Below are 23,593 nucleotides of genomic sequence, written 5' to 3' on the forward strand. Positions count from 1 at the left end.
TTTTCTAGGGTATTGTATATATCGTAACGTATTGTCATTTTGCAAGTTAGTCAATAAAGTTACTCGATCGCAGTCAGACGTGTGTTTAATTGACTCCAGTGTGTCTAGTAGGAGTTTTCAATATTTTCATACTGTTACTATCACGTTGACGTAAACGCAAATTTATATGGAATTGAAACAGTTGTGCAGTAGTGCCACTAGATGGCGCTGTTTCAATTCCTTAGAAATTCGCGTTTACGTTACGTGACAGTAACAGATTCAAACTGTCACTACGCCCTCAGTTCACCACATGTAGCCTCACCTCACCACAGTCATGTAGACGCGTCATGTCCCAAAGTTATATGTAACTACAATAGTTTTATGAAAATATTTTAGATCAACAAATGGAATATCGTGCCTTTTATCAAGACCAGAAAATGGATACTAAAAGTTATTATACATTTTGTTGAATTGGCAAATGCATGGCGTTTGTATCGCTGCAGATATTCAACGAAGTAAAAGTATGGAATTACTTAATTTTAGATTAGAAATAGCAGAAGGCGATGAAGAGTTCCATAACAACGAGACAAAAAAATTAAACAGAGCCAACTTCCTCAGTTTCAAAACGACATGACGGCTTTGATCACCTTTCAATTTTTACAATAGGCGACAACATAACATCTCCTAGATTTTGCAATAGAATCGTGTGCTAGTCGTTCTAAGAGTATGTGTACAAAGTGCAAAGTATATTTGTCTGTCTAGATCAAAAAACCGTTACTCTATTTACCATCAATATAATAATTAATATAACCTTTTTAGATACTCGTTTGTTATATGCCGCAGTATGTATCGTCTTTATAAGGAATTGGTGATAAATATATGTTTCCAAATTACAGCCAATGATTACAAAACCGACAAAATCGACAGATTTGTCGATAGTAACAAAGGTAAATAGCCGCGTACTGACTGAGCGAGCAGCCTCGCGAGGCAGCCGCGCGAGGCAAATCCTCGGTCGGTCAAGACGCGCCTCGGCCGAGGCAAACGCACGCGCTGCCTCGCCCGAGCGTGCCGCGACCCGAGCCAAACGTTGTCGGTTTTTGTCCATGCTCAAAGGCGCCTCAGTACGTTTGCCGCGCGCACTCAAGACGGTCGTGTTTTGCCTCGCTTGTTCGACGAATACGGAATAGAGAACATAAGTATAATTATATTATCATGAATAGAGAACAGTGTCTCAAATTAATACATTTATATGGAGAATATAAACTACTTTGGGATGCGCAATGTCCTAATTATACCAACAGAGGACTAAGAGAAGATGCGTGGAATAACATAAATCGTGAAATGAACATTCCAATAATGGATTTAAAAAAAAAGATGGAGTCTTTGCTAGGATCCTATAGGAGGGAAAGGTCACGTGAAAAGAAAAGCCGTATCACAGGATCAGGTATGTTTATGTTTATTATTATGTTTTCGTACAGTCATTACATATTTATAGTCAGTCGTACAAATTTAATTAATTTATTATTTATTACAGGTCGTGGTGACATATATAAATCAAATTGGTACGCCTATGAAGCTTTCAGCTTCCTGGGCGATAGAAACCATCCAGGAAATACTCAAGATACTTTACCTGAAGACGTGAGTATTTACTGATAATTATTCTGCCAAGCAATTGCTCCATTTGTAATAAAATGTCTCCCTAAATGTGAACGTATTTCTTTTAAATCTGTTGGCCCTCGCCGTGGCATAGCTCGAATAGGTAGCATTGATGACATTTCTGTATCCTGCCGCCATCGCCCGGGTATTATTGTTCCTTCAGCTTCGACATCAAATGATCCCGGGGCAGTAAACCTTTGAGAGGCCTCTTGATCCCTTCGCAAGTAGTTATATAAGTATATAGTAGTTAACACGACTTTTGTAGCTTTTTCTGGTTCCAATAGTATGGGCTTCCTCAATACTCTGAACACAGAACTTAAAATGCCAAAAGCATTTTCCACAACTCTCCTTGCTCTGGACAGTCGGTAATTAAAGATCCTTTCCATTGAACCTCGATTTGGAGTACCTTCATAAGGTTTCATTGTGTACTCATCCAATGCAAATGCTTTATCGGCCAAAATAAAATACGGCACTGCAGTTTCATAAGGTATTTGTAAGATTTCTGGCGGAGGAATATTAAGTTCCCTTCTTTCAAGTTTTTTATATAAATTGGTATTTTTAAACACACCGCCATCTGATATACGACCTTTGCTACCAACATCTACATACAGGAATTTATAATTGGCGTCAACTAAAGCAAATAGGACTATACTGGGAAACAATTTGTAACAATCGAAATCATTGCCACTATTTATAGGCGATTGTAATATAACATGTTTCCCATCCATTGCTGCAATAGCATGCGGAAAATTCCATTTTGTCTCAAATTCTCTTGCTATAGTAAGCCACTCTTCTTCGGATGATGGTATCTGTAATTAAAATTATGATTTTTCACCCTACAGAATGCATGTCACAGTGAAATTCAAAATGATGGAAGTCAAAGTAAAACTCGAAATGATGGCAGTGAAAATGAAACTCAAAATAGTGGCAGTCAAAGTGAAACTCAAAATCAAGTCGGTAATGAAAATACAGTTAAAGAAACCAGAAATGAATATACGAGAGCAAAGAAGAGAACTAAAAGAACTGAGCCAAATGATTTAACTGATAATGCTATATCAGAAGCCTTAACACTATTACAACAGTGTGCAAGTGATAGTGCTGCTTCGGAAAAACATGACTCCTACGATGTTTATGGGCAATATGTCGCAAATGAGTTGCGAAAATATGACGCTTTTACTTTAGCACATGTAAAGCATGCTATAAATAAAATTATTTTCGAAGCGGACATGGGAGCATACCCATCATACACTGGTTATTATACTCAATCATACAGTGGGCTAAACAGTTCCAATAATACGTCTTGTCTTTCTTCCTCACCGATGCCTCCTCAATCACCGATGCCTCCTCAATCACAGATGCCTCCTACCTCACCGATGCCTCCTACCTCACCGATGCCTCCTACCCCACCGATCCCTCCTACCTCACCGATGCCCCCTCCGCCTCCTCATCCTCATTGTTAGATAAGTACTTGTTTAATTAAGCGTTTCATATTAATTGTCTTTTTGTCTATTTGTCATGTTGTAATAATTAATAAAAATGTACGAAAAATGGAATAAAATTATTTTATTTTACCTTAACATAATCCCTTAGCACATCGATTAACGCATCACAAACTTCATGAACGATTACTGATATTCTTTGTTTTGATATACGAAACAGATACTGCAAACTGGTATAAGAATCTCCCGTGGCCAAAAATCTTAACGTAACCAACAATCTTTCCCTTGCGGTTATTGCTTCTCGAAAATTTGTGTCCTTCTTGCTTATTTTGGCGTTTATAAGAGAGTACAGATGTTCAAATTCAATTTTATTCATTCTAGTGAAATTGCTTTCTGCGTCATCAAAGCACAGCTCTTCAAATATTCTGTTTCCAGCTTGAAATCTGTTTTTGTATAACGTTTTTATCCAAAAATGTTTAGATTTTTTTCTTTTCTTTTTTTGTACAAGTTGATGAATCAGTATAAAGGCAGTGGTGGCGATAGCCTTCCGAACGCACGGCCTCATGATAATCTTAATCTAAACTGAATATGCGCTACTCGCGCGTGGCTTCTGTTCGACTTGTGAGTAACTACTGAGCGTTCGAGTCTTTTGCTCAGCCTCGGTCTGGCTCGGCTTTGCCGCGCGCGGCAGTCTCATGTGTATTAAATTACAGAATGAGGCTGCCTCGCGCGGCAAACGTTGCGAGGCAAACGTCCGAGGCTGCCTCGCGAAGCTGCTCGCTCAGTCAGTACGCGGCCAGTGCAGTGTATACTGGTATTCAATGACTTCATTTACGTAAGTAGGCTAAGTTCTTGTGCTTTTTGTGTCAGACAAAGTATGTAGAGACAAAATATTATTAAAAATAGGTACTGTAATGAAGTTCTTTGGTCACATCTCCAGAAATCATGATTCAATAGAGCGGTTGGTAGTGCAAGGGCAAGTCCACGGCAAAAGATCCAGAGGCCGATCTCCAACCCGCTGAACTGATTTAGTTAAGGCTACTACACAGTCATCTTTGGCGGAGTGTACTCAAAACGCAGCCAATCGCTAAAAGTGGAGGAGCATTGCACAGAAGGCGTCGCTCATCGCAGCAACCATGACCACTCTGCCAAGAGTGTACGATTAAGAAAAATTGTAACAACATCTGAAGGTGTTTTTTTTAGGTTTTGACTGCATTGTCTTTTTACACAACAGGGTCATATGAATGGCCAATAGGAGACATTACCGCTCATTCAATGGCACAGCAAACAGTTAATGCAGTCATAGCTGAGGTTACTAGGTGCATTGATATCCCTGCGATGAGAAGGAAATACAATTCTTTCCCTAATTACATATACATTTTTACATACAGTTTCTATAAAGGTGAAAAATTCGTGATGTAGTAAAAAAAAACTTCATCTATATATATAAAAATTAATTGCTGTTCGTTAGTCTCGCTAAAACTCGAAAACGGCTGAACGGATTTATCTTATCTTGGTCTTGAAATGTTCGTGGAGGTATAGGGAAGGTTTAAAAGGTGAGAAAAATTAGAATAATTGCCGGGAAAACCATAAAGACAACCCTTTTCTATTTCCCATACAAACGTTTAAGAGTCAAGGGGAAGGGTATGGTAGGGGTAGAGTAGTGTAGAGTAGGGATAGGGAAGAAGTGCACATAAGTCAAGGCGAAGCTTGACCGGGTCCACTAGTTTTAATATAAAAATACATAATTATAAACAGTCACCTTGACAAAAGCATTTCTTTTATTCCTCTTATTTCTTCTAAAAGTTTCATCAAAATATCCCTGTTGGCTTCTTCTATTTCTGCCCTTCTGTCGGATATCGCATCTTGCGTTAATGGGGTCACGCAGCGTCTGCGGCGACGTGGTGAGCGTCTAGGAGTGCTAATGGGAACTGGTCTGGGAGCTACTCCTGGGGGGAGTTGTAGGTAGTGGTAATGGAGGTGATGTAGGTAAAGGGTGTGATTTAGGATAATCTAGATGATGATGGTCCAGATCCAGGCTCTTCTTCCAATATCACCATCGGCAAGTCCAATATACTTTGAGAAACTACTGAATTAGTTGCTAACGAATTAATAAAACCGGTAACCCACGGGACCTATAATACACCACATCATCGTTTTGATTTTAAGCAATGACCCAGCAAGCCACTCTGCTATGGGTTGGCGGACTTGTAAGTGATAATGACTCTGTAGAGCTCTCAGACAGATTTCGTTTTATCAAACAAGTTAAGCATCTTAATATATTGTAGACATTTATTAACTCACTTTACTCCATCCTTTACAATCTTTTATACCACCATCTGACATCTCCATGCGAATTCAAATTTTGGGCTATATTCTCCCCTTTTTGTGAAATCTCTAGCTTGCGACCTTTTATTATAGCCTGCAGCTATACCTTTGTTGGCATTTAAATCTACGAGTCTACCTGTTAAGCGAAGGAGAATCATTACCCAATCTGAGGTGCATTATTAGTATTTTTAATTATATTTTATTGAATTAAAACGGAATTCCTTTAGAAAGAAGTTAGTCTTGATAACGTTACGGAGGGATCTCTATTAACTCGCTAACTTTTTCATCATCTTAAAATGGGTTTCTGAGATTAAATATATTTTTTAAAAGTACCTACCCTATAAGTTATAATCATTGTACTATGTCGATGATGAAAATATCAACACATCACGTAAAAAAAGATTTTTATTTGATCAGTACACATTTACGATTCCCACAACTGGAAAATATTTGTGTAATGAGCATGGGTGTTTTTCAGTGTCTGGGTGTATAGAATATTCATCCAATGGGTCTCATTCTGTCGAATGGGTGCTTGGTGACATGTCACTGCAGTTAACAGAAAGACATGAGTTTGAAACATTATATTTTTCACTTATAGCCAAGTCGCAAGACGAATTATCAAAACAGTCTAGCAATAATTATAATAAAAGTGAATGTTTTCCATTTCAATCCAAGAACAGCAGCGGTAAAGTAAACGGCGAGCCTGCGTCTGCGATCAAGCCTACGACGTTTAGACTTATCGTTAGCTTCTCAAATGGCGGAGAGGGAAGAAAAAGATCTCGTAAAAAGACGGGCAAGTTACAAGGTTTGACTGCTTTTGCAAACTATGTCAACAATTTGATTGACCCTATAAGCCAGTGTCAACTGACTGAGCTGCAAAGGGTCTAGGAATACTCAGAATGTAGGAAAGACCTGTATGACAGAAAAAAAATGGCAGGGAGAAGTAGGAGCTGTTACAGGAACTACAATAAGACTTACTGAGCCTTGGCATGGTACTGGACGTATAATTATCGGAGACTCTGGAGGTTTGCGTCTGTGAAGACAGCCATATAAATATGTAAGAAAGGACTATTCTACATTGGAATGGTAAAATACCTTCAATTGGAATAGTAAAATACCTCCAATTGGAATGGTAAAATACCTTCAATTGGAACGGTAAATATAATACCATCATCTTCAGAAATTGAAGATATTGAAGTATTTGCTACAACTTGGAGATCGTAAGATCCACCTGTTCCTACTTGCCAGGGACACCAGCGCGAAAGATACGTTATGATCGTTGCCGAAACACTACCTTTATTAAATAAATTCCCCGAAACTGAATAGTAACAGAGTATTTTGATATAAGAGCTGTGACAGCCTAGTGGATATGACGTCTGCCTTTAGTTTTTTTTATTATTATTACGAAATACGTTACGTACGTTTATTTTGGCAAGATTTAATTTTGAACAAAAAACAAGATTTAAAATAAAATTATTAAAATCATATAAATAAAAAATATTATGTCAAATGTTCAGATTATCAAACTGACAGTTTTCCTAGGGATTTGACATTAAATATTGTCGTATTTTGATTAAATGTGTCAAGTGTCAAATCCTTAGTAACAACTTCACTGTCCTCATACAAAAAAAAATTTGACTGCCCACGTCCAACATTTTTCTTGTTCCGTTAGATTAAAGAATATTCACATTGCCTTAAAAAACAATAATTCATACAAATAATAATTGTTTTCAATTTATTTTACTCATTATGACTCATGGGCGTGGAATAAAATATTTTCTCTCCCACGTCCAGTGAGTCACGGGTGCACACATTACTATAGACAATAAATTGAATGACAAATGAGTTTGATTCGCTCTTTCATGACACTAGACGTCACTAATTATTATTTGACACTTATAGGCCTTATAGTTCCATTACTATTTGAGGTTATTCCATTTGGTTGTTCAGCATATTTGCTAAAATGTCGAGACGAAATTACACCGCAGAAGAAATAGTGGGTTTTTTAGAGAATTCTGACGAAGAGCCATTCAGCGATGGTAGTGACGATGAATATCAACCCGACGATGGTAGTGATGATGAAGACAGCGAGAGTAATGAGGTAATAGCTAACTTTATAGCAAATAGTTCAAGCGAAGTACTGCCACCGTCACAGACTCTAGGAACTTCATCTTTACCTGACGCCCCGGTTTCAGAATGGAAATCTGAGGTTCTGCTGTTAGATAGAGAAACATTTACTGGGAATTATGGGGTACAGAATATCGACGCTATTATTGACGATGGACAAGTTTCATTAACTAAAATCTATGAATATTTTGTACCCGATGACTTGATTGAAGAAATAAATCACACTAATAATTATGCTCATTTACTAAAACAAATTTGTAGTGGACAATTCAGCAGGATGAAACGATGGAAAAACGCAAATAGAGGAGATAGGAGATGAAGACTTTTTTTGGTGTTATAATGTACATGGGTCTAAATCCTATGCCCACCATAGACCATTACTGGAAATTGGATCAGGACCAGCCTGGCTGTCTAGCGCGGAAATGCAGCCAGTATTCTTGCCACCATTCCACGTGGGCATGATTTGTATAGTTATTAAGGATAAGTTAGCTTAAGTTCCATATAGTTTTCCATTCCATGTGACAGTTTATGATATTTGAACCTAGTCAAGTCGGTTTAGGCACCCGCGGCGTTTGTGACGCAGCTGTGCATGCTGTACGCACATTTTAGATAAGCGATTCACGCGAGGTACTTCTAAAATTACATAGCTAAACGAAATTAAAATTACGGCTCCTGAAATTTAAAAATTTTAAATGCAGTGTTATCACCATCCTTCAAAATTATTATACAAAAGCAACGAAATCATTTTGGCAGTAGGTTGTCAACAAGGTGAACCCCTCGGTTTACGTTTTGATGGATTATCTGGATGGATGGACATGGATTATTGAATTTATTGGCAGCCATATTTAGTTTGGCAATAATTTCAATAATTCCAAATAAATTCGTAGTCTAAATTCCAAATTAAATGTATGGTACCTTGATGATGGCACCTTGGGTGGTGATTAAAACAGTTTTAGCTGATTTGTTACAAATTAAAAAAAAACACCCAAGCCACCCTACCGATTAGGTTTAAGGTGGTTTGGGTACTCGCAAAGATTCCAGTATTGCTCTGCCAGCATTCTTAGCCTCAATCCTTAGTACTTCCGATCTCGCAGGTAGTGAGGCTAAGAATGCCTGGCTAACTGGACCAAGTCAAAATTTCCCAACCAGACCAAAAATACAAAGGGCTTGGGACACTATTACGTCAGTTTCATCGCTGAATTCTTTCCTTGAGGAAACGACTGGCAACAACCGGGCGAGGCTCCTTCCATTCTCTAGACCAGAATCAGGCCACTGGCTCCATCCATATCCCTCACTCAATACTGGCACTCTTAAAAGACCCAGAATCTTCCCGAATTGCAGCGGCAATTCGGTGCTACGCAGCTCCAACCCGGAGAGCAGCGGCTCTCCGGGTTGGAGCTGCATTTGTACATCTTGCGAAGTCCGCTTACACTCTTGTACACACAATTGTACATCTTGCGAAGCCCGCTTACACTCTGAGCTTAATGACATCCTTAGAAGCGCTCCTCAGTACTAACGTTCCCGCCGTTTTGGAGCCTCAGATCGTGACGTCAGACGTCATTAATCCCCTGGAGAATGGGTCGTGCGCTGGTGTGGGACGCCACGTGCGCCGACGCATTAGCTGCGTCTTACTATGTGTATGAAGACACAAAACCAATATAAAACAATAAGAAACTATTCCTGCACTATTTTATGTACTTGTAGATTTCTCCATATTAATATTTAGTTTCTAGCTTATTCATAAGTTAACAACCCAATAATTGTAAGTCCCTTGTGCCATGCACATTTCAGTCGACCAGAGGACGTGCCAGGGCGGATTTGCAAATTACAGTTGTCTCGGTGCCCAGCATGAATTCGCCCCACTTGGCGTCGAGACACTAGGTCCGTGGGGCAGGAGCGCCCAGACTATAGTTGCAAGGCCGGTTTAAAACAAATCAAACCATTCCATTTAAAACAAAAAATCCCGTTTAAAACCCTTCCTTTATCCTTCAATGAAGTATAAAACACATTTATTATTATTTTCGTAGTCGAGTTTGAAACCGTTTAAAAAGGTTTAGAACCGCAGAATTTTATTTAAAACAATTTAAATCGGTTTATTTACATCTTTAGCCTAGACTACACAAGGAGATCAGCAAACGCCTCAGGGACACAACAGGCGACCCTCGGGAAAGCAGCTTTCTGGCACTAAAGAGTTTCCATCGCATTCCAACGCGAGAATGCTGCCTGCGTTATGGGCACCCTACCAATTTTGATAAGTATTTTTAGGTAAGTATTAGTTTTAATTTCTTTTAATTCTATAGATTTAGATTTATTTCAATGTATGCCTATTTTAGTTAAATTGTACCCTTTGTGTTTTAATAAATAAATACATGTTAATATAAAACAATGAAACAATAGGGATGATGACAGTTTTTTAAATTGTATATAAATTAAGAGTATACTAATAGTAAAGCAATTTTGTAAAAGAAACAGGGTATCTGCGATCATTACTTTCGGAGCAACAGGGATTTAAAGAGTCAGATTTGTGGCGCTGCCGCGGATCCCTGAAAAACGCCCCATACAAAATGGCTCGACAATATGACGTCATAGGCAATGTAATGATCGTTAGATTTGTATGCGCGTTCAAACAAAATTACTAATATCTTTGTTATTTGTGCGTTTATCTTTATAGTTCATATATTAAAAAATGTCACATTTAATGTAAGAAAGCTAAAACTGTATGAATTTTCATCTAATTACGATAAAAAAATTTTAATAGTTTTTGAAATTTTATAATCTCATTTATTTTGCACATATCCAGACAATCTTTGCTTTTTAAGTATAAATTAGTTAACATTGACCCTATTTACCCGAATGTATCATAAAAATCAATATATTCAAACCTAGTCATCATCCCCATTCCTGCTATATTTGCTGGACTCACCATTGCTACGTTAGCAACCTTTTAGTTAAATAAAATTAAGTAAGAGAATTATGGCTGTACCTGAATTGGATTGTTTAGTCGATCCTTGTAGTTTAGGAGAGAGATTATTGACTCAATTTAGGAATTCATATCTCGATCCTTCCAAAGAATGGTTGATTGAGGAATTTGAAAATTCACCAATTAGACCTAATAGTGAAATAATCGAAGATTGGTTATCCACTCAAGATCCGGCTGTTAGAAAATTGATAGATTTGGCTCCATCAGAACTTATTACCTATTGGCGTTGGAATGTATACAAAATTATGATTAAACCGACAATAAAACCGACTTTAGATGCTACTGCTCCTTTTACAAATAACGCTCTGCAAACCATATATTGTCAAGAAAAATATCAGAACGCAATATTTTGCCCAATTTTTAGAGAAGTGCACAGCACCCAAATGACATATAGAAGCATGCTATCTTGAAAAGTTTAAAGTTTTTACCAGGACAACTAATGAAAATTTTTGTGAATAGATGAATCACGTGATTCCTCCAAGAATTTTTGAAGATTCAAGATAGATCCTAGCGACTGGACTTTTAGGCAAAATTAAATAGCATGAATATTTAACAATATAAACATATTCCTGCTATTTTTAATTTTCCCAGGAAATATTCAGATTCAATTAAGAAGACTTATACTATTCATGAATAATTTGCTGAACTCAACGATTTTAGTGACCAATGACTATTTAAAAAATATTTAAAAACATGAATAAAACAGTATGAATTATTATTTTATTACTACCAAGCTCTTTCAGAAGAAAATACTATCTATCAAATTGGCTTATGAAGACAGAAAACCAATATAAAATAATAAGAAACTGTTCCAAGACTTTGGCAACCTCTATGGACTCACTATTGAGACTTTAGCAACCTATCAACAAAGTAAAATTAAACAGCATGAATATGTATCAATATTACAACATTCATGCTATTTTTTTTTTAAATACTGAGTAACAATTATTTAACACGTTGACGGACAGTACTGCCTGTAGGCGTCAAGCCAGTCAGAAGTAATACGACAGTACGCCCTTCGACTTCGATCTTTTGACTAGTTTAAACACAGTACGCCATACGACGTAAAATTTTACCGGCAATCATAAGGAAGGGCATGTTGTACTGTCACCGAAGATATATTTTAGACTTTGTACTGTCACCACACAATGTTAAAAAATCTGTTCAAAGAAAGTACCTGCACTCACACATCCAAATTTTATTGGCACCACCCTTACACACACTACGCCCATAGCCGTCGTGTTTTCATACATTTTGTTTAGTACTGCGCCACGGCGGTGCGCCGACAGGTCGTTACGTGATTTCGCGCGCAATTATTTTTTCGAACGTAAGTATTGTTTGTTTTCAACGTAATTTTATTGTTTTATGAATACAAAATACTAAAACTAGTATATTTGTTTATGCAAATAACTGATTTATGTTGCTAATGTATGTTTTCAATACCATTTAGTTGTAACACATTGTAAACTAATATTTTTGCAGATGGCATTTTCTCGCAATTCATATGAAAAAGAACAAAAGCGGATTCAGGACCTATTTGACGCTGTTTTGACTTCTGAATCGAGTCATGACCCCTTCGAAGATGATGGAGAATTCGGATCCGATGCCGATTTTCAACCATCTGGTGAAGTATCTTCGAGTTCCGAGGATGAAGCTCAGGCATCACAAACGAGACACAAAAAACATAGAACAGCTGCAGTATCCTCTGGTGAGTCTACATCCTCTTCATCTAGTGATACAGATGACCATGATGAACTTAGTAATCACGTTATACAAAGTTCTGAGATCCCTGTAAACCAAGAACCTGCTCCATTGGTACCTGGTGTGTTTGTAAATGACGAAGAGAACACTAATGTGGATCAAGTCACCTCTGATCCACCGAACCCTACCAATACGAGTCCTAGGGTATCAGATATACCTCTTGCAGATGAATCATGGTCTCACACAATTGCCGAAATACCAGATTTCAATTTTGATAGCTCTCAATGTGGTATAACCGTAAATGTTGATGACATGAACGGAGTTCTTGATTTTTTCTACCTTGCATTTCCGCAAAATTATATAGAATACCTGGTAAACTGCACTAATAGTTATGGGAATGCTTTATGCAATAGTAATAGACCTCACACCAGACATAGCCGCAAAATGGCATACCGTGAAGTCACTTCTGAAGATATTATGAAATTTCTTGGACTTAGCCTACTCAAAGGTCATATAAAATGTCCTAAACAAAGAAACCTTTATTCATTATCCGATCCACTATATTATCACCCCATATTTAGTTTCATAATGTCAGGACGAAGATATGAGCAAATCCTACGCTGCCTCTATGCATCGGAATTGGAAGCCAAAGGAGAAAATAAGGTAGTAAAATTTATTGATATGATGACACTAAACTTTCGTAAAATTTACAATGCTGGAAAAGAACTATCATTGGATGAGTCGCTTCTACTGTTTCGAGGTCGTTTGCAATTTCGTCAATACATCAAGTCGAAAAAGGCTCGCTATGGCATCAAATTTTACGAACTCACCACATCTGATGGCTATGTGCTAAATATGAAAATGTATTCAGGTAAAGAAGCACCTGAGCAAGACTTGGGTCAAAATGGGTCTAAGACAGAAAAACTCGTATTGCGATTAATGCGTCCGTATTTGCTACATGGTCATCATCTTTTTATGGATAACTATTATAATTCTGTGAATTTATCACAGAAACTGATTGATTTGAAGACCCACTGCACTGGAACCTTGCGGGCAAATCGTAGAGAAAATCCTGTATATATTGTAAAGAAAAAGCTGAAGAGAGGTGAGCACGTATGGGCACGTAAGAATAAAGTTTACGTTTCAAAGTGGAAAGATAAACGTCCAGTAATGATGATTACCACTGGCCAACATCCTTCGATTGTGGAAGTGTGTAACAGATTTGGGAAGAGAAGACAGAAACCCGCAGAAGTGGAACTTTATAACAGGTACATGTCTGGCATTGATAGGTCCGATCAAATGATATCTTATTACTCGTGCCCCCGAAAAACTATAAGATGGTACAAAAAGGTATTGTTTCACTTGCTAGATATTGCGGTATGGAATGCTTACTTTCTATATAAAAAATATAAGAAAAACAACGCCTCTTCGTATCATTATATTAACTATCGAGAAGAACTGATCAAGGTGATGATTGGGATTCATGATCGAAATATGAAAGCAAAAGACATGGTCAATCAAAGCAGCATTTATGATAACAGACGATTCCGACCAAGCACATCATCTGCTCCACAGGCAGTCAATATTTCTGGTACCGAAAATAATACCACTGGTCATTGGCCAGAACAAATTTTATCTAGACCTGGTACAACAAAAAAGTTTGCTTTCCTAAAGTGCAAAGTTTGTACAAAAAAAAAATATTCGAAAGGAAACGAGCTATCGCTGTAAAGGATGCCCCGATAAACCCCCGTTGTGTCCATCATGTTTTGAATCTTACCATAATAGTATTGACATTAATGAATAATTACACTGATTTTTAGATTATGAAACTGATTGTGATTCACGTTCCTTACGTACAAAATGTAAGACTGATTTAAATATAATTATGTTGATTTTTGAGAAGATTTAATTACATTTAGTTTATAAAAATTGTATGCCATTGTAATAACTGTGATTGTTTTGATATTTTTAATAAATAAAACTTAATTTTGACTGATTAAAGCTTTGTTTTATTTTTTACTATCACATAGACATTGACGCCTGAGGGCGTAAGTGCACAAAACATTTACTTAGGGCATATCAAATATGACACTACGGATATAGACGGTTACGCTTCAGAACGTACTGTCATATATCTACAAAAATACATATCGCCATAGTGACAGAACGCCTTATGACGTTCACGTCTATATCCGTTCTGTCATATCATGTGTTATTATAATAGTTGCGCTGTGACGCTACGCCTATGGGCAATGTATGAAAAATAGTACTGTCTCAGCAACCATAACATGTGAGAGAGTACTGTCCGTCAACGTGTTAAGACTTGGAGACTAGACTTTAGCGACCCATTTACAGAATAAAACTGCAGTGCATGATTATTTAATACTAAAATATTCATGCTATTTTTATTCTTCACCAAACTCTTTTGCTGGACAAGAAATCTTGTAAATATTTTGTACAAAGATACAACAAACAGTACAAAATAAACAATAGGGATGATGACAGTTTTTTAAATTGTATATAAATTAATAGTATACTAATAGTAAAGCAATTTTGTAAAAGGAACAGGGTATCTGCGATCATTACTTTCGGAGCTACAGGGATTTAAAGAGTCAGATTTGCGGCGCTGCCGCGGATCCCTGAAAAACGCCCCATACAAAATGGCTCGAAATAATGACGTCATAGGCAATGTAACGATCGTTAGATTTGTATGCGCGTTCAAACAAAAATACTAATATCTTTGTTATTTGTGCGTTTATGCTTATAGTTCATATATTAAAAAATGTCACATTTAACGTAAGGAAGCTAAAACTGTATTAATTTTCATCTAATTACGATAAAATATTTTGAATAGTTTTTGAAATTTTATAATCTCATTTATTTTGCAAATATCCAAACAATCTTTGCTTTTTATGTATAAATTAGTTAACATTGACCCTATTTACCCGAATATATCATAAAAATCAATATATTCAAACCTAGTCATCATCCCCATTGAGAATACTGACTTGCCATTATTCCACATACAAATATCACAGGACTTAGCAACTAGACTTTAGCTACCTACAAGTAACAGAGAAATATTCTAACACCTGGAATATTTTAATTTTTAATATTTTATTCATTATTTCCAGTTACACAGCTGCACACATAGGGGAGTTAAATCCCTCATATGCTGCCATTACAAGTTGTATTTCTTTTACAAATAAAAACCTGAAATAAGATTGAATAGCAATTGATAATTATAATCACAGATGTACCAGATGGTGTAAAATTTTAAATTAAAACATTATTTATTTAATATACAATTATACACATACTTCTCTATTTGATGGTAATTATTACAATAAACTAAGTAGGTCTTAGAAGAACCCCACAACAAATATGTATAGCCAATTTTTCACTATCTTACATTTACAATTTAACCTGCACATGATTACATATTATGACTGCACATTGTCTTATAACTGGAATCAAAGTCACATCCACACAGTTATCTAGACCAGTAAAGTCACTGTACAGGCAAAATTATTTATGCTTATCTGAAATTGTGTCTTGGCTTCTTAAAATATGACAATATCTGAAACAAGTAAAAATATAATTAGTTTTAAAAATTGTATTAAAAATTGGGTTGTATAAAACTGGTTGGGTCACAGGCGTCCGCTAGATCATAATATGGTAACCAACCTACTTACATGCTAATCTATTTAGGCTTGATATCATCATTATCAACCTCATGCGGCTCACTGCTGAGCCCGAGTCTCAGAATGAGAGGGGCTAGGCCAATAGTCCACCAAGCTGGCCCAATGCAGATTGGCAGACTTCACACGCACAGAGAAGAAAATTCTCTGGTGTGCAGGTTTCCTTACAATGTTTTCCTTCACCGTTTGAAACACGTGATATTTAATAAAAAGGGTGCATGCCCCAGACCGGATTCGAACCTACGCTCTCCGGATTCGGAGGCAGAGGTCATATCCACTAGGCTATCAGGCTTGATATACTAAATTATATTCTTTCCTATATGTAGATACTATATAGGCCAACTAAGAATTGTAAATGTCCCCTTCCTAAATGTCTTAGGAAGGGAAGCTCCAACCTAGACCTCATCATTACTTTCCACCAGGCATGACTGTAGTCAAGAGCCAGTCAATTCTAAATAAAAAAATACCTGGCAGCCAAGCCAAGATAATATTATAATATAGATCGGTTACGTCCCTACAAAATCACCGCAAAAAGTGATCTGATTAATAGGCTACAAAACTGAGAGCACACATGCACAATTTTATCTTTAATTCCATTATTATTTATATATATACCGTAAAACAGGGTGAATAGAATTCACAGGGTAAATAGAAATATTCTTGGGAAAAAGTCTAAACGCCTGTGAGTCAAAGAATACAACACTAGTAGTAGTTTATTGTATTTTTTACATTGGCAACATATTTGACTTTGGTCTGACAACACTTCTATCATTTGAAATTGACATTTTATAAGAAAAAAAATCAATTGAACTGCAACGGGTTTTTGCATACGATTTGTGCTCCTGCTAACTTCGTCCTAATTATTAAATATATCGTGTTTTTGACTGTAAACTCAGTTGATTTCATAGTGAATTTGATCCTGTTCAAATTGAAAAGGTAAGTTTTTTAAATTAATTCGATTATTATGGTAAATTAAACAAAAACTCGTACCAATTATTTGATTTTGAGGTGAATATAAACCAGAGACAACCAGGGGGTAAATAGAAACAACAAATGGGTGGATAGAAATGAGAAAGGGTTTGGAAGAAATATGAAAGGGGTTTTTAGGAACGTCTTGTTAGGGTTGCCACTTTAATTATAATCCAAGTTTTTTTTTATATTTTAATAGGTAGGAACTATTTTTTATTTTTTAATAGGTAATTATTAACTTTTATGTTAGAGAAATCTGTACCATGTTTAATAATTTGTTTTTTTATTCTTAACCAGGTATGACATGCCACGTACAACATGCCACATACTAGAAATATTTAAAATACGACGTTAAAATATTTGAAGAAGCCGTCAGGGAATATTCTGTGGGTGGTTTTTCACTTGACACTGTCGCGAATAAATATAAAATACACAGATTGGTGTTATACAGGCACTGTACAAGACATGTGAAAAGTCAGAGAGGTCAAACAGTTTTGACAAAAGAAACAGAGTTAGAATTTATTAAGTATGTGAATAAATGTGCTGAATGGGGCTATCCTTTGGATTCATACGATCTAAGAATGTTGGTGAAGATTTACCTAGATAAATTGGGTGTAAATGAAAAGAGGTTCAAAAATAACATGCCGGGGCCTGATTTTGTTTCTTCATTCCTAAAAAGACACAAAGATTAAACTGTGTCACGAAGAAAACATAAGTTTTATATTTTTGCCAGCCAATTCGACCCACCTCACCCAACCGTTAGACGTGGCCTTTTTCAGGCCAATGAAAATTGCCATTTCATTTTATTATAATTGCCTATCTACTTACTTATGTAACACCTTTAAATATATGGGTACTACCTACCTGTTTAAACTTGTTATTTATCTATCTAGAAACTTACCTAAATAGCTGCGTAATCACAAAAATATTTTGATAACCCTGCCATTTTTCACTTATAACCCCATATGTCGTATCTATTGACCCCGTTTTACAGGCAAATAGAATTTGGCCACTTTTTTGGTTTTTTCTCTTAATGAGCTAATAATTTAAAGTTCTAACAGTAATAAAGCGATAAAATAGCACAAGACTCCCTATGACAGCAACTTTTATCATAATCTTGGAATTTATATTGTTAAAATTGATTTGAATGTCCAGATTGTTCCTACTAACACCGTTTTACGGTATATATAGTTTTAACACTTCCTGAACACACAACTCGACATTGAAGACGATATTTAGGTATTATTTGTTTAAATAATGTTTCTTGTTAACATTGGAGGTGTGGAAATTTCCTCTTTTGAGCGCCTCATTTTTCATGATCTAGTAACACATCTAACAGTATTTAACATCACTGCTGGCAGCAGAAAAATGAAGCGCCGTCAATAAAAGTTTTACTACTGAACAATTTAGAAATAATTAAGTTAATTTACATTGCACTACACCCAATCTCAACGAAACAATTTTAGTTTGAACTTTGAAGTGCGGCAGTTCTCAATTATAAGTTTTCGAGTTCTGTTTCGTGTCAAAATGGCGGAATAGTTGTTTCTAATAGCCGCTGATATGTTTTTGATACATTTCGTGTGCTTAGACGACTGTGCAGACACGAATAAACAATACAAACCCCATATTTTGCTCCTACCTAATTTGAATCTACGTGTACCTTTGAAAATCGATAAATTTAGAAGTTCGGCATAAAGATGGATGAATTAGCTTAACTTACCAATGTACGAAATTGAACATTACATTTTAATTCCTTCTTTTTCATAAATTAGATTTATTAGTAGATATCGTAATCGATAAACGTTTATAGTTCACATCCAATCTAAATAAATTAACTCTGATAATCACAATTCACAAGTCAAAATTAATACATTTTATTTTTTTGACAAACAAAATTAGAAGATTCAAAATTTCAAACAAAACAAGCCAAGCCATGACATTGACAAGTCACAGTCAAACTCAATGTCTGTCTGTCACTGTCGAGTCAATTCAATGTCAAATGAAAGTCAAACCAAACTAGGCTTGGGCAAAAAAAATATAATAATCGATATATAACGCAGATTTTTTTTTCGATATATCGATTTTCGATACTTATTTTCTAGTATCGAGCCGTATAAATTACAAAATTTCTGTGGTTCTTTCAGAAACGGCTATAATTAAAACATGAAACTGGATTGGCACCGCCTTCAAACTTATCAGAAGGTAGCACATGGCAAGATGTTATTTTTTGTATATACAAAATTTCACTCCCCCTTTATTCACACGTAATATGAATATCCAGAAAAACGTGAAAGGTATCATAACTAATGAGAAGTGGTCTTAACTCTCCTCCGTCTTCATCATCAGACCCCCTATGCAGTCACAATCCATATGGATGGAAAGTTCTCATCAATATAATATTAATCAAGTCCAAACACAAGGTAGCTACTGTGAACCTTCGTGAAGTTCCTTTAACTCTCCTTCATCTGCATAACCAGACCCTTAATACAGTCACAACCCATCTAGGTGGAAAGTTTTAATACAAATTAATCAAGCCCAAACAAAAGGTAACTGCTGTAAATCGTTGACGAGTTCCAACGTCTGTGTTTCGACTCCATCATCAGATCAACTCCAGACCTTCATAAAACTGTAGTGGTTTAAAATACCTTATGGAAACACAAACAAAAGCACTAGGCGTCTCTACGATTTTTAAAAGTTCCCCTCAATTTCTCCAGAATGCCATCATCAAATCCTGACATAAAAAAAATGGGACCACCCTGGAAACAAACCCTTCAAAACAAAAAAGAATTTTTAAAATCGGTCCATAAATGGCGGAATTGTCGCTGAACATACATGAAAAAAAAACATAAATACAGCCGAACGTAGAACCTCCTCCTTTTTGGAAGTCGGTTAAAAATTGTCATGGAACTATTATGTACTAATGAAAATTATCTATAGTCTAATCGTTTGTGATCTGTGCAGCGAAGACTGAATGTCTTAGAAGCCAGTGCTTAATATATAGGTATAAATATCAATATTTTTAGAAAATATGTATCGATACGTTTGAAAAATATCGATACGATATATTTTATTTACTTGCCCATTCCTAAACCAAACTACCAAAGCCATAGCCAACTTTTAACGTAGACTAAGGAATAGAGAATATTTTTTATATGTCAAAACTGGCTTTAGGGCTGTGAGTTTTTGATTTTTGAGCCTTTATAAAATAGACTTAGAAGCCAGTATAATAATAATATATAGGTATAAATATCAATATTTTTTATATATATAGAGAATACTAAAATGGTCCAAACTAGGCCTAAAGTTTATGGTATTATTTGGGAAATTGGGATCTCTGAATCTACAGAACCGATTTACAAAATTCTTTCACCATTGGAAAGATACATTATTTAAATGTCATAGGCTATATTTTATTCTCATATTCTCACGGGAATGGAAACTACGGGTAAAACCGCGGGGCGTCGCGTCGACTAGTGATTGAACCGTACTGTAATATTGCACTAACTTTCGGTTTCGGGTTTGCGTAACTTATAACATGATGAGGATGATGACTAGGTTAGTATATTTTGATTTTTATGATACATTCGGGTAAATAGGTTTATTCATAAACGATATTCATAAATGCTTCAAATATAGTAACTTTCTTCTTTATGCAGATGATCTTAAAATATTTAAAACTATAGAAACACCAGATGATCACTCCCTTCTACAGGCAGATTTAAATAGTTTCACGGCATACTGTTCTGAAAATAAATTAAGCTTAAGTTTAAATAAATGTAAACATACTTAATTTTTACTAAAAAAAAGAATATTAGCAATGTAACATACTCACTTGATAGTGTTAGCCTTGAAAAGGTTGACAGTATTAAGGACTTGGGAATAACGTTGGATTGTAAATTACATTTTGATATACATGTTCAAAACATAATTAATAAAGCATATAGAATGTATGGTTTTGTAATGAGAGCAAGTAATGGTTTTAAAAGAACTGCAACGTATTTACATTTATACAAATCACTAATTCGTTCTCAATTAGAATACGGTGTTTGTATTTGGAATCCGTTTTATGATAAATATGTAAAGAGCCTAGAGACAGTTCAAAAAAAATTTCTACGCAGGATGCACTATAAATGTACTCGGAGTTACCTTTCTTATAACCAACTTCTTGAAAAATATGATATACTAGGCTTAAAGTGTAGACGAAAGCAACTCGAAGTCATGCTCTTGTATGATTTATGTAATAACAAGTACGATTGTGTAGCCCTAACGCGCAAAATTTGTTACAAAGTACCACTCAGGGCTCGAATGCGAAGTGTTCGAACGCATCAGCTCTTTGCTACCACCAACTGCCGTACAAATGCGGGCAAACGTTCTCCATTATATAGAATGACGCAATCCTACAATGAGTTCTTCAATAATATTGATATTTTTTCTACACGTGTAGGTACCTTCAAGCGGTTGGTTATAAAACGGTTAAAGAGTTTATAGCTATTAGTTAATTAATAATTTAGTTTTAGTCTTTTCTTCCATCTATTTTTTTTTTATTCACTTTTTATTTTTTATTTTAATTTTTTCAAAATTTGTTTGTAATAATTTTATATAAAATATTTAGGTGCGTAGTAGTCTACTTTATAGTATTGTAATCTGTGGTTTCCGAAGCTGGTGTCATAGTTATAATTTTTATTTATATTACTAATATGATAATATGATTATGTACTATGATGTTGTTTGTAAGCCTTCAATAAAATAAAATAAAAAAAAATAAAAAAAAAAATAAGGTCAATGTTAACTAATTTATATATAGAAAGCAAAGATTGTCCGTATATTTGCAAAATAAATAAGATTTTAAAATTTCAAAATCTATTAAAAATGAACTACAAACATAAACGCACAAATAAAAATGATATTAGTAATTAGGACTTCGTCCGCGTGAAACTCGATGTAAACTTTCAACTACTTCTACCCTACCCTACCCGGGTCACGCAGCCCGAGACCTATTCAACGAATGCAAAACTGTGGAAATCGGTTCGTGCGTTCTGGACTTATAGCGTCAGGAATTAGGGAAACCCGACTTTTATTTATTTAGTTTTTTTTTCCTTTTTTTTATAAAAAGTATCCTATGTCCTTCTCCTGGCTCTAAACAACCTCCCTGCCAATTTTCAGTTAAATCCGTTCAGCCGTTCTTGAGTTATAAGTGGAGTAACTAACACGACTTTCTTTTATATATATAGATTTTAAAAACTGTCATCATCCCTTTTCTTCCTATGTGCAACTTCTTCCAAGGCGGAAGATCCGTCCAGCAGTGGACGGATACAGGCTGTTGATGATAATGCGATTTTTCACAAATTAAAAAAAATATATATGTTTGTCTCAGAATACAGAAAAACACCAGAAGCCACGTTTAGATGTCATTGTATAGCGCGCAGTGTGTCCAAAAATTTTAGAAACATCCCGCACTCTTAGTCCTTCCCACCCGCGTAATACATGACGCTGTTAAATTTTTCCCTATTTTGTGGTAAAAGTTTATCTTAACAGCTGGATGTTATAAGGAAAACAATAAGTGTACAACTGTACATTTAATTTTACTGCCCAAAGTTAAAAAATGGGCGCAATTTTAATTTTATTTAGGTATTATAGGGCCGTATTACTGTTTCACATGACGGTAATCTGGTCAAAGCTGAAAAAGAAAAAGTACCTATCAAAATACTTGGACCTCACGAGATTACAGCCAGATTGTGGAATGTTGAGACCACCATTATTGTTTCGATAGTCCTTTCAGTCAATGGTCTTATAGCGAAACGCTTTGACCAACATCTTAACAGCTGGATATAGGGATCGGATACAGGAAGCAGTGATTGGTCACGATGGAACCCTGACCACTGTTTGCATATAATTATATAAAATTATTATTATAAATATGTATATAAATCGAGTGCACAGTTATTATTATCTCGTCTTATTTCTCTAATTTTTATGACTCTTAAAATTCATGTATAAATAAGGCCATATAATTGGTACACAAAAAAACAAAAGACCAAAGAAGCACACGAAAACAGACAAATGTGCAAATAAACACACAAACACATAAGAACGAACGAACTTATTATAATATAGTACGCCATTGTTATTTGTATAATTTTAAAGCTTTAAGATTATTTTACACTTTCTTTGTCTGCGCTGATTACCGCAATTTTATTTCAACTTACTTGCCGGAACCTATGCCTACCTATTTAGTTGATTAATATTTTACTTAAATGATAAATCCTTGAATAGAAATTAAAAGTAGGGAAAATCATTGGCAACACTTACAAAATGGAGGCATCGGTTTCCATGACAACTAAATTTACGTAAAATTATTCATTATTATATCATAAGAATATTTATGTGCTATTTATACATGAAATGTGATCCCATCCAGTTTCTTTTTTTTACCAACGGCATTTTTACACGAAGAAATAGCACAAGACGGCTTAATTTATTAATTACATTTGTCACCTGTAAAGCACGTCAAACAACACGACAAACACAGAGTGAGTAATCGCTTGGTAGTGTACTAACTCATAAAATGAGTAGTTTAAATGGCTCCACTCCTTTGCGCTATCACCCCTTCTGGTGTTTTTCTGTATTCTGAGATGTTTGTATTCAGTGTTTTATTATTAAAAAATATTGACAATATAGTTTACATCAGTATCGATTTAAAAACAAAAATGCAA

The 23,593-nt window shown here is 35.4% G+C and overlaps 2 protein-coding genes across 10 annotated transcripts in view; one reads left to right on the forward strand and one right to left on the reverse strand.

The window, feature by feature from the left end:
• The first annotated feature begins 924 nt into the window (after positions 1-924).
• On the forward strand, positions 925-3,193 carry LOC128199519 (leukocyte receptor cluster member 8 homolog). 2 transcript variants are annotated; one of them, XM_052889491.1, is made up of 3 exons: positions 925-1,423; positions 1,514-1,617; positions 2,478-3,193. In XM_052889491.1, exons 1-3 carry the CDS (start codon positions 1,192-1,194, stop codon positions 3,093-3,095), a joined length of 954 nt encoding a protein of 317 aa, XP_052745451.1. In that variant the 5' UTR covers positions 925-1,191; the 3' UTR covers positions 3,096-3,193. The 2 variants fall into 2 exon arrangements, with proteins under 2 accessions (XP_052745451.1, XP_052745450.1); XM_052889490.1 differs by having other exon boundaries at positions 925-1,617.
• LOC112054371 (EP300-interacting inhibitor of differentiation 3) overlaps positions 1,412-23,593 on the reverse strand; it is a 33,906-nt gene continuing 11,724 nt past the window's right edge. For 2 of the 8 annotated variants that reach the window (XR_008252142.1, XR_008252146.1), the window contains 2 exons: positions 18,601-20,623; positions 14,197-15,790 (listed from right to left, as the gene is read on the reverse strand). Coding sequence is in view for 1 of the 8 variants with exons in the window: in XM_052889481.1 (XP_052745441.1) it covers positions 1,626-2,444; positions 3,208-3,639 (1,251 nt within the window). In the remaining 7 variants the exon portion in view is untranslated. Of the gene's footprint in view, positions 2,445-3,207; positions 4,781-14,196; positions 15,791-18,600; positions 20,624-22,238 lie in introns of those variants that run through there. The other 6 variants (XR_008252144.1, XR_008252143.1, XM_052889481.1 and 3 more) reach the window with 6 other exon arrangements.

This window comes from Bicyclus anynana, chromosome 26 (genome assembly GCF_947172395.1).
Source record: "Bicyclus anynana chromosome 26, ilBicAnyn1.1, whole genome shotgun sequence".
Taxonomy (NCBI): Eukaryota; Metazoa; Arthropoda; class Insecta; order Lepidoptera; family Nymphalidae; genus Bicyclus; species Bicyclus anynana.

Coding starts and splice junctions, on each gene's coding strand:
- LOC128199519 (XM_052889490.1), top strand. CDS start 1,192: ATGAATAGAGAACAGTGTCTCAAATTAATACATTTATATGGAGAATAT. Junction 1,618..2,477: donor AAGATACTTTACCTGAAGAC/GTGAGTATTTAC, acceptor TTCACCCTACAG/AATGCATGTCACAGTGAAAT.